The sequence below is a fragment of the Sceloporus undulatus genome, chromosome 4 (genome assembly GCF_019175285.1).
Source record: "Sceloporus undulatus isolate JIND9_A2432 ecotype Alabama chromosome 4, SceUnd_v1.1, whole genome shotgun sequence".
Lineage (NCBI taxonomy): Eukaryota > Metazoa > Chordata > Lepidosauria > Squamata > Phrynosomatidae > Sceloporus > Sceloporus undulatus.
In genome coordinates this window covers 232,452,695-232,464,825 of record NC_056525.1, presented here as the reverse complement: position 1 = coordinate 232,464,825, position 12,131 = coordinate 232,452,695, and the positions used below count along the sequence as shown (strand labels likewise).

Genomic DNA, 12,131 nt, shown 5'->3' with positions numbered 1-12,131 from the left:
TATGTGAATAAAGCTTTGGGCTAGATAGACCTTGTTCTGACCCTGCAAGTGATTTCTTAAGTACTTAAGAACCTATGTTTGCACTTATAACACTTGAGGTGAAGTATGATTTTACAAATAGAGTAAGAGAAAATAAATGCAAATCCTTGCTTTAAGTTTAAAACATAACTGGCAGACCATAGGGACTCGACAGTTTAATTAGAATATATTTGTGTTTGTATGTGTGTGAGAGAGAACACAAGATCAAAATTTACTACTCTGTTTGAATCACTCTCTTTTCTGTTTTTGGTAACTTTTGCTTAGGTTCCTGCAATGTGCAGATCTGTACCTTTGATGAAACTTTTAATCTTTCAGTTTGACCTCCTAATTGTTTCTTTTTTAAAAAATCACTTGTTCACACAGCCTACTTTTGATATTGACCATGAATTCATCAGTAACTTCAGTAACTACCATTTAGGTCACTTTAATGTTGGCCAGAACATAAATTTTTAATAGGGAGAGCAGAGAACGTTCATGTTATACAAAACAAAAGCAATGTCAGCATTTTGAATTCTGCAATATATACTGCTGGACAGAAAATTGGAAAAGTCATTCATCAAAGTTTGGATATGCACAAAGAATAAATATGCAAATTGGAGAAAATAAATGACAGTCTAATGCCAGGGCATTGGCAATATTGTAGTGGCATTAATGACTGTAATGCATGAATGATAAACCAGTACAAGACATATAGAGAAAATCATTGCTTTTTGGAACTACACATCCCAACACACAGCCAATTGCTGGTGGATTATGAGCTGTCATTCAAAAAAGTTACTTGTCCAAGTTACATGTATGTATATGTTCAATGTGAGAAAATCAAGTGTCCCTTTTTACAAGCATTTTTACTTCTAGAGTTTGGAAATAATACGTTTTTGGACCACAACACCCAGAATCCTCTAGCTAGCATGGCCATACATTCATGCAAAGAGAACTTGCTTGAGCCCTGGCTTTGCTTCTGCCCCGTGCTTTTAAATTTCCAAGTTTAAAGACTGCTAAAAATCACCAGCCTTCCCATCTTATTAGCACAAATACTTTGAAGTACAAGTACTTTGGAAGCAGGACTATGAAGCAGAGGAATATTCATCACAGAGGTTTTAGTAACTGATTTTTTTGCACTCCTAACCCCAAAATGAAATGCTTCTGCAACTAATCTATTCCTGCCAAAGGACAAGACAGTTAAAATGGTAATTCCTTCTTCCTTCTGGGTGTCTGATTTAGCTGCAAACACATTTTTAATTTTCAGGCAGGAGAGTTAGTGACTACTCACTCTTGCTCTCCTTTGCCTCCACCCCCTTTTTACTAGTATGGATTTAAGGCACATGCCTAGGATATTTTAAAAACAATTTTGGAGTTAGAAGGGTGAGATGGTAAACTGAAAATAATAATCTTGGATGGGCTGTAGTTCCCCATGTGGGTGACCTTTAGCCTCTCTGTATTTCTTTCCTGCTTTATGCAAGAGAAGGAGGTGGGAGGGAACCTTGGACCTAAAAACTATTTCAGTCCCCATAAACCAGATCCATGAAAATAATTGGGACTGGGTATTCACCACTTATACAAGTTCCAAAATAATATTTAGCTCACAATCTTTTACTTAGCCGCCCTAGCTATCCAGTTTTTAAGAACTGCTGATGGCTACAGTCTACAGACCTCTTGAATTCTGTACCTATCCATGGATCTTGGTGGAGTGCCATGTGAAACACAACTTGTTCACATTTTTCATAATACAGTAATTGATCAGGTGGTGCAAAAGCTTTTGGTATCATGATGGTCTAAGAAACAGACAGTGCATCCCTGGTCATATAATTACAAGTAAGTCTCACCCATTTCAGTGGTTCTTTCTCCTGGACACATGTGCTTAATATTTCAGCCTTAAATAGCTTTGGTAAAAATAGCTTTTTGTAGCCTGCTGGAATTTATTGTTTAGATAGTTCTCTTCTCTGTTTCATATTTTTGGCATTTTCATGGGCAAATCATTTTAGTCTGAGAAGAGACCACTTGAGATAAGATTTAAAAACATTATTTGCAAAGATACCTGTATATGTACATGACTAAAAACAAAAGAGCTGTCCTCTGATTTCCATGGCATGCTCAGGTTTTGTATAGCTTGATCTCAAAAGTTAGGTAAAGTATTTTTGAACTGAGAGTCCAGTGTAGAGTCATCCCATCAATTTCAGCTATAAAGTTATTGCTGCTATATTTAAGCTGCTCACTGTGTAACTGGGCCCCTGCCTTTTTTAATCCAGGAAATTATCAAATGCCGAGTGGCCACCAATAATCATGTTCAATATTGGTCCCATTTTCCCTAGAAGTACCAGACATTCTTCACAGTGTCCTGCATGTGTCGATTCAAGGAGGTCTGGACAATATGATGCTGCCTTTTAATATCAAAATTTCACTCCAAATGAAGTTGGAATCCCTCATATCTTGCCTGGATTTAGCATCCCTCTTAATACGAGTCTCCAATTTTTTTAACAATACAGTAATTTTGATTTGAGATGGGACTTACAATGCAACAAAGTGAGACATTACAAGAAATCAGATCCATTTGCATGTTCTTTCAAGAACTTGCACTAGAAGAAAATACAAATGCAACAGTGACCTGTGAGCACTTGATTCAAGAACCTGGAGGCTCAACTATAAAATAGTGCAAACATTTATCATCATAGGAAGCAAATCCACACAACAGTTAGCCACAAATATACATTTTCACACTCAAAACAAATGTATCAGATGTGTTCTATAATATAAATACATTTGCTATAATGATATCTACCAACATAAGAAGCTATAGGCTTTTAAATAGCTAAAGTTGTTTCAGACAAGGACAGGAAAATATACTATAAATTAGCAATTATGAGTTAAAAGATATTGGCACAGAAAGAAAAAAATATATCTGCAAAAACTTGCTTTCAAAACTTGGGATTCTAGATTATTGCAATAAGACTTGTACAGCAACAGCGCACATAAGATTTGTGTTAATGCAGCACCCACTGAGTTGGGCAGGGGATCCATTTTGTGAACTGAAAATCGTATGGGTTATGGAACTAAGCAATGTCTTTCTTGAATAAAACACAGGGTAATCATTTAAAAGTGGGCTTTAAATATGTTGGCTCAGTCTAGAAGTGTAACAAAAAAAGAAGAATAGCTTAACATAAAATTTTCAATCCAGGACACATTTTTCAGGTTAGTGCTCTTACAGAAATCAAATTGGTAAAACTTGTGTTTTGTGAGTTATGAGATTCATGACTTAAAGTAATTGCCTTGTTTAAATGGTTTCATCTCTAATACAGATATTCTCAGTTGTTTTAAACCAAGAAATAATAAGAATACAAATCAATTTACAAAGGTACACTTCTGATCTCTGCCAATGGTACAGGCTCTGCTATAATCACTCATTAGGGCTATTATAATAACCTTTTCCCTAAAGTGCTTTGAGCTTTACAGGTGAAGCCCTCTACCACAGCTAGACTCCTGTATGTAGTGAATGAACGTTAAGCACTTCCCCTCTCCCAAAATTACCTTTTAAAAAAGGGAAGCCAAAAGATTACACTAAGATAGTTAGTACAAAACCTGATGGCCCAGCCTGCATAGACATAAAGAGCAAACGTGTCAGGAAATGGACATATTCACCAAATGCTGCTACTGAACAATCTCTAGTCATTTCAATAGATTGACATGGGAGTCAAGGAGGAGGCACGTGGTAAGGCTGCCAGGATTTTGGAAATCCAAAGTCTCAGGCTCATGGTGATCATAGCTAAACAGAAACATCAAATTTGTGAGACACTAGTAAAGGTGTGTGGAGCGGGGGGTAACAAGAGGGGACAGATTCACACAAGAATGTTGATAACAAGCCTGGCAACTCATGTTCCATGCAAGTTCTGTTGAAATGAATGGAGATTGCTCAGTATCTCATCCTGAAGGGTTGCAGTTGAGCATTTTATAGCTGCCTTCCTGTGTTTGCATGTGTGTTCATTGTGCAACACATCTGCATGGATTTCTTAATTTATACTGCAAGCATTAGTTTAGCACCAAAAGTCCAGTTGTCTGCTAATGATATCCCTCACTCAGCTTTATTATAATACTAACTGTAGTAGAGGATAATGTTCCTAGTAGTTCAATCAAAATAAGGAACTAAGAACTAATGAAATAAATAAACTGAAGGTGAGCAAAAATATTCAGCACAGCATTTTTTCCAGCCCCAAATTATGTGAATTTTGTTTTAAATGGAGAGAGTAAGGGGAGAAAGGGCAGATGCCAGAGAAAGAGGGAAATGCTGATAGCAGCAATGGTTCACACGTGTGTTTTCTCTTTAACAAATTGCTCTGCTTATGCATTATTAGGTAATGGAACTGCTAATTGGGGTTATGATGCCTTGCCATGTTCTTCACATGAAATGAGGCTTTAGCTGTACCATGGGCAAGAAGGGGGAAGATGGCAGCTGCACATGATAATGAGCAATTTTTGCTTTTTAAAAATCTTGCACACAAAGGTCACTGCTGCTCTCACCATGTCTGTCAAGGTAAACCTCTTTCATGGTCCAAAAACTGTAAGGATTTCTCCTGGCTCCAAAGAAAATGGCCAAAACATTTTACTGTTGCTCCATTTTTGCAAGCTGGAAACGAGGCCATGAAAGCAGAGTGGCACATTCAACACAGCTTGAAAATAAACATGTTTTTCTGCTGTCAAAAAAGGTAGAAATTATGACATGGACTTTTATTTTTTTGCATATCTACATTTTTAGAAAAATATAAATGTATTCCAATCATCCTTTGGAACGCCACTCTCATTTGATAAGCACACTGAACACCGTTTGATCATCTGAACAGGAACACAAAGCAGATGGGACGCTTTTGAGCTCTCTGCCTCTTGCTGTCTCTCTCCTAGTGCTATAACTTCCATCTTCTTAAAGCGAGGGCTGTGCTGCACCCATAACACACTGTTGTTGCAAAAGCAAAAATCTGCAAGGCAGAGGAGGAAAAGAAAAAAGAAAAACAAAGTGAGTTTAACATCAAATTGGGCTATTTATACATTTTTACTATGCCATGGTTCTCATAGCATTCTAATAACATATCCATGTCTCCAAGGGATAGTCCTGTGCTTGGTTTCATTTAGATCAGAGGTGGGAATTCTCCAGCCCTCCTGGTGTTGCTGGACTGCACTTCTCATCAGCCCTAGCCAATGTAGCCAGAGGGAAAGAATGCTAACTGTTGAAGCCCAAGAACATTTGGATCATCCTAATTTAGATGAAACAGAGTACATGCTAGAGACCTAGACATTTGCTTTCTTCCAAAACATACAAGGAGTGGAGGCAAACAACTGGCATCCCTGTAAGATGGAGTGGGCAATTTCCAGAGATCTGGGGGCTCCAGATACCTTTCCTAGGATCACAGAGGGCTATGCCTCATGCCCCAAATATATCTCTTTTGTCTTGACTTTAAAAGGCCCCTTGTTATTTCTAGGTGGACTAGAAAAAATATTTTGCCACAGTTCACTCCCTCCTCCTGTTTTAGACTGAGACAGACTCCCCCCCACAAAAAAAGGAGAAATGTCAAAAAGTCACTTCCTTTTTTTTTTGGGGGGGGGGGAGCCCTTCCTATTTGGCAGACCATATCTCCATATATGAGCCGGCCCGGGCTCTGAGATCCTCAGGGGAGGCCCTTCTCTCCATCCCATCCCCATCACAAGCATGGTTGGTGGGGACATGAGAGAGGGCATTTTCTATTGCTGCCCCTAGACTGTGGTACTCCTTTTCCCATGGAGACCAGAATGGCCCCTTCCTTGATGGCCTTCTGCTGACAGGTGAAGACCTTCCTCTTCAGACAGGCATTTGAAACAGAAAGCTTCTAAAGAATGGGCTGGGATGTTATATTGTTTTAAGGTGTTTTAAATATTTTATCTTTTTAAACTATTTGATATTTTAACATGTAATTTGTTTTAATTAATTGAGTAATTTAATTTTTGATGAACTATTTTTGTATGATTTTAATTGTACTGTTTTTTAATACTGTAAGCTTGAGTTCCAGTCTTGGGAGAAGGGCAGGATGATGATGATGATGATGATAATTCCTGGGCCTCAAACAGCTCAAGATGTGGGTGAATGCACGGCCCTTTGTTGCTTCAGCCAGGCTAAGGGATAGACTGCATCTTTCCCTATGAGCACACTCAAACTTGGTGTGTGTGTGTGTGTGTGTGTGTGTGTGTGTGTGTGTGTGTGTCTTGATCCACTCCCTTCACAGGCATATTTGCAAGGAATGGAATTTTTTAGTCCGTTATACTGCTTGTATTCTTTGCTTTACATTAATGTTTTCAATGGTTTGAATTTTGGTGGTAGTTTAGTACTATTTTAATCATAACTTTTTGCATGTTTTAACCATGTGTGTTCTTATTTGTGATTTTCTCCATTTTGCAAGCTGCTCTGAGTCTCAGGTTGGATGATGATTGATGGCAACAGAGCCCCTGCACTATACAGGGTGTGATCAGTCTTTTAAAATCAAAACAAAATCTCTTGTGATTTATCATACTGTATTTCCTTCAGACAGGAATAGGGAGATCTGGGTTCCAATTCCTGCTCAGTTGTGCAGATCACTAAGTGACTTTAGGCCAATCATCATCTCTTATTTCTAGGACAAACTTGTGGGGGAGGATAATCTAAGAGAAGAAGAATCATGTTTGCCATGTAGTGCATGATGGAGAAATGGTAATAATACTGTAATATGAAAATAATAATGTAACCCTCAGCTTTCTCTGTCTCATTCATTTCTTCCAAAAACAAGTTTAAACAGACACATGACTGACTAAATTCAAAAAGCATGCTTAAGTAAGAATGGTTAGCATTGCAGCCTATGTGTTATTCTTATAAAAAGAAAACAGATCTCAGTTTCTCATTAGTACATGTGACCTGTGAGTCACAAGGTGCAAATGCAATGACTTAGTGCTTGGCATGACTATCCCAACACCAGTGACATATCATAGAATCATAGAATCATAGAGTTGGAAGAGACTGCAAGGGCCATCCAGTCCAACCCCCTGCCATGCAGGAAATCCAGATCAAAGCATCCCCGACAGATGGCCATCTAGCCTCCGTTTGAAGACCTCCAAGGAAGGAGACTCCACTACACTCCTAGGAAGTGTGTTCCACTGTCGAACAGCCCTTACTGTCAGGAAATTCCTCCTAATGTTGAGGTGGAATCTCTTTTCCTGCAGCTTGCATCCACTGCTCTGGGTCCTAGTCTCTGGAGCAGCAGAAAACAAGCTTGCTCCCTCCTCAATATGACATCCCTTCAAATATTTAAACAGGGCTATCATATCACCTCTTAACCTTCTTTTCTCCAGGCTAAACATACCCAGCTCCCTAAGGTGTTCCTCATTCTCCATTCTACAGATTTAGAGAAAGAATCTTGGGAATCAAAATCTAGTAATACAGGTTGAATCTTTCTTATCTGAAATGTTTGGGACCAGAAATTTTTCAGATTCTGTATTTTTTAATTTTAATTTTTTGGATCATCTAAGAAACTCCCCTCCTTTAAACCAGGGTGTCTACATTCTCTGGTGCTTACTCACCAATTCAAGCACAACACAAGAGGGCTAACCTTTTAGGACTCTCTGTTCTTCAGGAACAAGGGGAGGTAGACTGGAAGGTATAACCTCCCACTAGAATGGGGGAAGGACAGGTATTTTGGACAACAATTTCCAAAATTAGCTAAATGGCCGATGGCTGTTGGAGCACAAAAGATTTTGAGGGCCAATGATTCTCCATCCAGGTCTTCCCAAAGAAGGATATTTTGAAAGACTTCTGGTGAATGCAAGACCTTGGACCAAGTGATCTGTCTGGAGCTATCAAAAGTCCTTCCGTTTTAGCTTAATCCAATATATCAGGTTGCCTAAGCCATTGTCTGCCATCACTGTACCATGCCGACTTGTACTCATAACTAAGGCAAGACAGGAATACACCATCTTCCTAAAATTTAGAGATTTAGAGGCTCTTATTTCATCATCTTGCCTGCCTGAATTTTTTTTTGAAGCCTCACTGAGTACAGAATGTGCATATATGTAATACTTACAGCAGCAGATATGCTCAAGTTGTATTCGTGGTCATTTAGAATTGATTCATATATGGTGGGGTGGGAGATGTTGTGGAAGGTCAATTTAAATGGATAAGCATGCAAAGAGGTGGTGGCTGCTTGTAGAAGAAAGGTCCCAAAATAAAAGACAAAGACGGCTGCATGGTAAAGAAAATCCTGAAAAGAAATGAAGATACAGGGTTGGTTTGAGCTGAGTGAAAAAAAATCTGTATTTGGTATTTTACGGCAAAAGTGGGGAACACAGTGGCACTCTAAATGTTCTTGGACTGCAACTCCCATCAGCCCTAGCTGGAGCAGATAATGGTAAAGGATGGTGGAAACTGCAGTCCAGTAACATCTGGAGGGCCACATGTTCCACATCCTTGTTCTATAGGGCATAATAAATTGTCTATAATTATGGACACAGCTGTAAAAAGATTAAAGGCAACCTTTTCTGCAAATTCAGTGTGGAAAAGAAATGTGCATTATCTGTTTAAATTGACTGATATTTTAACTAACTATATTTGTTTAAGGAAGTATTTGTTATTTGCTTTTCTACCCACCAAGTACCATCAGATTTTCCCCATCTTTCAAATTATATAGGCAAGTAAGCTCACTTGATTAAATATGTATTTAAAATTGCACATGAAAACATTTTAGTCTCTATATAATATAATAATATAATAAAAGTTTATTTATATTTCCCGCCTCTCCCTATGGATCGACGTGGGCTTACAATAATAAAAATGGAACACCAATTTCCATATATAAAATACATCTTAAAATCAAGATAGCACATTAAAATCCATATATCAACATATCATTCACTTACTCAGAGTGGGATGTTCCTTCCCACTCTGAGTAAGTGAATGATATGTTGATATATGGATTTTAATTCTATTTTTGCATGCAAGAATAAAATAAACAAATATTGGCATTCTTACTATTTTATATGCCTCAGTGCAAGATGCAGAGCATGGAAAAAGTAACTAATTCCCACAGTCCCTCATCCACAGCCACTTCCCAGCACTGTCTGTGGAATTTGGGCAGTTGTGTTGTGAAAGAGTTACTTTTCTACGCTCTGATGAAATTGCTCAGAGATGCAGAGCACTGGCCAGGATCCTTGCAATATACAGGTCATACAAAATTTCCCCATGTCACACAAAAGGGTATTCTTGTAGACTAGCGAAAACATAAATCAAGAGAAGCAAACTAGTCTGTCGAGCAACTTCTAAAAACAGTCTGTTCCCAGCTCTTTGGCTCCACTGTGGCTTACACAGTGAAGCCAGGGTCCTTTGTAAGAACCACCACCCACAACTAAAACACAGAGCATAATACGCATATTGTAATAAATATGGACTAAGAGAACCACCATTCATGTTCTAGGCTGTCAAGCGCTCTACTGTACACCATCTTTGCCCAACTTTCTGGCACCTTCATGGATGAAGGAAGCATACACATCCTTATGAGTGGTACAGTGTGTGCAGAATTTAGGAGGCAGATTATCTCATTTCCTTTGCCCAGTTGCCCTGATTTGGAACTCCCTTGCTTCCTTGGCAACTCTTACAATGGAGTTCTCTGTCACCAGAAGAAGTGAAAACCCAAGACTTTGGTAATGAAGAGAGAAACTTCTCTTAGAGGGACACAAGTCAGAGTATTAAGCTCCCAGTTTATTACAACTTTGTAACATGTTGTTACTTAAAAACGGGAAAACCAAGAAACCACACATTTTAATGCATTGTAGAGAAATTAAATGGCAACTGCACCAGCGAGAACAGCTTGAGGACCTTTCAGTGGTACTGCTGGGCTGCCCCATCAGCACTGGCCCAGCCACATTTGGCTATTGTGGGAGAAAGGCAGGATAAAAAAGAAATAAAATAGTGTTAGTGTGGGTCCCAATGAGGACCCTACGAAACCATGGGCCAACCCTGGGAGCAGGATGCTGGTGCCCCTGTACTTCACTGCCATTCGATCCCTTATAACTCAGGTTATAAAGATGGAGCAGTTTGTTTTTTGCAGCTGCAGAGAATAGGACCCTGAGCAAAAGATTCCAACTACAGGAAAAGAGATTCCACCTCAACTTTAGGAAGTACTTCCTGACAGAGCTGTGGAATATGCTGCTGAGGAGTGTGGTGGGGTCTCCTTCTTTGAAGGTTTTTAAACAGAGGCTGGATGGACATCTGTTGGGGGTGCTTTGATTCTGTATGCCTGCATGGCAGGGGGGTTGGATTGGATGGTCCTTGATGGTATCCTCTAAGACAGCCTACCAACATACACAAGGCAGTAACTAAATCTTAACCTCATTTTTGTTCAAACAGATAATTTATATATTATGGATGAGTAACTTCAATGGTTTGGAGAGCCAATTTTCTGCTCTTCTAAAGGTCCATGAGTTGCACAGCTCTCCCAAAAATACAAAAGAGGCTTTTGGGATTTTTAAAAATAGTAGTACAAAATGGTACAAAAGGCCCTTAAAGTGAATCATTATTCCTTGAGGCTTTGGAAACTTTTTTTTTTTGCTGAAAATTCCTTGAGGGGTGGGAAATCCAGGGGTTCATCAACAGTCCTGGACTAGGCAAACTTTTTCTGTCCTGCCCTAGCTTGAGATTTTAGGCCATCACTGTTTTACATATATTGGCTCCTGCCTGAAGAGATTCATTCTACAGAAACATTAGTAGTCATGTTCTTTTTTTCCTAAACCTGCTTCACATCTCTGACCTCTCTTTGCAGAGTTTAAGAGCCCACCTTCCACTCCCTGTTCCTAATGTCCTTATCTCACTGGAAAGAGGTGACTAGAGTTGCTGGACTTTTTCCTTCATCAATGCATACAGACAACTATTTCTACCTCTGTCAAGGATACCAAATCTGCATTTCTTAAACCTACACAGCAATCAGAATTCAATTGGCACTTTTCTACATTTTGCAATACAGTTCATCAGTTAATGAATATATATATATACAGATCATGCTCAAAAAAGGCAAGTATGCACCAAATATAGTTCATTAAGTAAAATTTGCTAGCAAAACAAAACAAACCCTTATCCTAAAAAATATGCTCATTGTGGGTGACAGTCTGGATGTCAGTAGGGTGGTGAATCTAATCTGTGTTTTAAGGAACTACCCAAGCTGCTGAACTCTGTTCCCTCAAATAGATTCATCACCCAACATACATTCAGTGAGCTGGTAGATCTGATGTAGCAGAAAATGCAGATATTAGGAGAAATGTGGATTAAAACACACACACATCTTTGTGTGGAATTAAAAAACTAACATGGAAATGGGAGAGAAACTGAGCAGGATTGCATTTTACAGTATGGTGCTGATATGTGCTTCTTCTTCTTCTTCTTTTTTTTTTTGGAAAAGAGCTCTCAGCCTCCCTCAGCCATTGGGAGAGCTGTAGCTAGCCTCTGTCTCTTTCTTAATCAGACACACATGCACTTACTTTCAAGCTCTGAAAAGACTCTTCATGAGCAAATGCACCAGATTTTGGAATATTAGGTGCTGGAGAAAACCAAATTCCAGTATGTTCTATCTGTTGATTGACTGGAAGTCTCTAGGGGTGGACAGTGCTGGGAAAAGAGTGTTGATCTTTGTCTAATCCAGAAAAACAGTTCTACTGTTTTTAAGACAAGGCTTTAGCAACAAGCCACACTACAAGCAGGTCTGGGCTTGTGCTAGTCCATATCCATTCAGTGTCTTGTATCAGACAAAAGTCAGTAAACATTAGCTCTAGGTGACTGTTCTAAGGATAGCTGAGAAGTCTGCTTTGGTTTGTTTTTGAACTGGGGGGATGCATTCATTCATCTCAGTCTGCAGCTGTCTTCCTATTTTAATTTAAAACAAAAACAAAAAAATGGACACAAACCACCCTGAATGCAAAACCTACATTTTACCACTGAGATGCTGTAGGTTACATTTCAGAGGAAGGAACTGGCAAAACCACCTCTGAGTATTCTTTGCCTAAGAAAATCCTATGAAATTCACAGGTCACCATAAGTCAATATGTGACTTGAAGGCACACGGACATAG

At 39.0% G+C, this 12,131-nt stretch overlaps 1 protein-coding gene across 1 annotated transcript in view; it reads right to left on the bottom strand.

The window, feature by feature from the left end:
• Positions 1–447: 447 nt before the first annotated feature.
• Positions 448–12,131, bottom strand: part of MAL2 (mal, T cell differentiation protein 2) — a 34,567-nt gene continuing 22,883 nt past the window's right edge. The window contains exons 3-4 of the mRNA XM_042464689.1: positions 8,103–8,279; positions 448–5,000 (exon numbers count right to left, since the gene is read on the bottom strand). Coding sequence (XP_042320623.1) covers positions 4,929–5,000; positions 8,103–8,279 — 249 coding nt within the window. The 3' untranslated portion in view covers positions 448–4,928. The remainder of the gene's footprint in view (positions 5,001–8,102; positions 8,280–12,131) is intronic.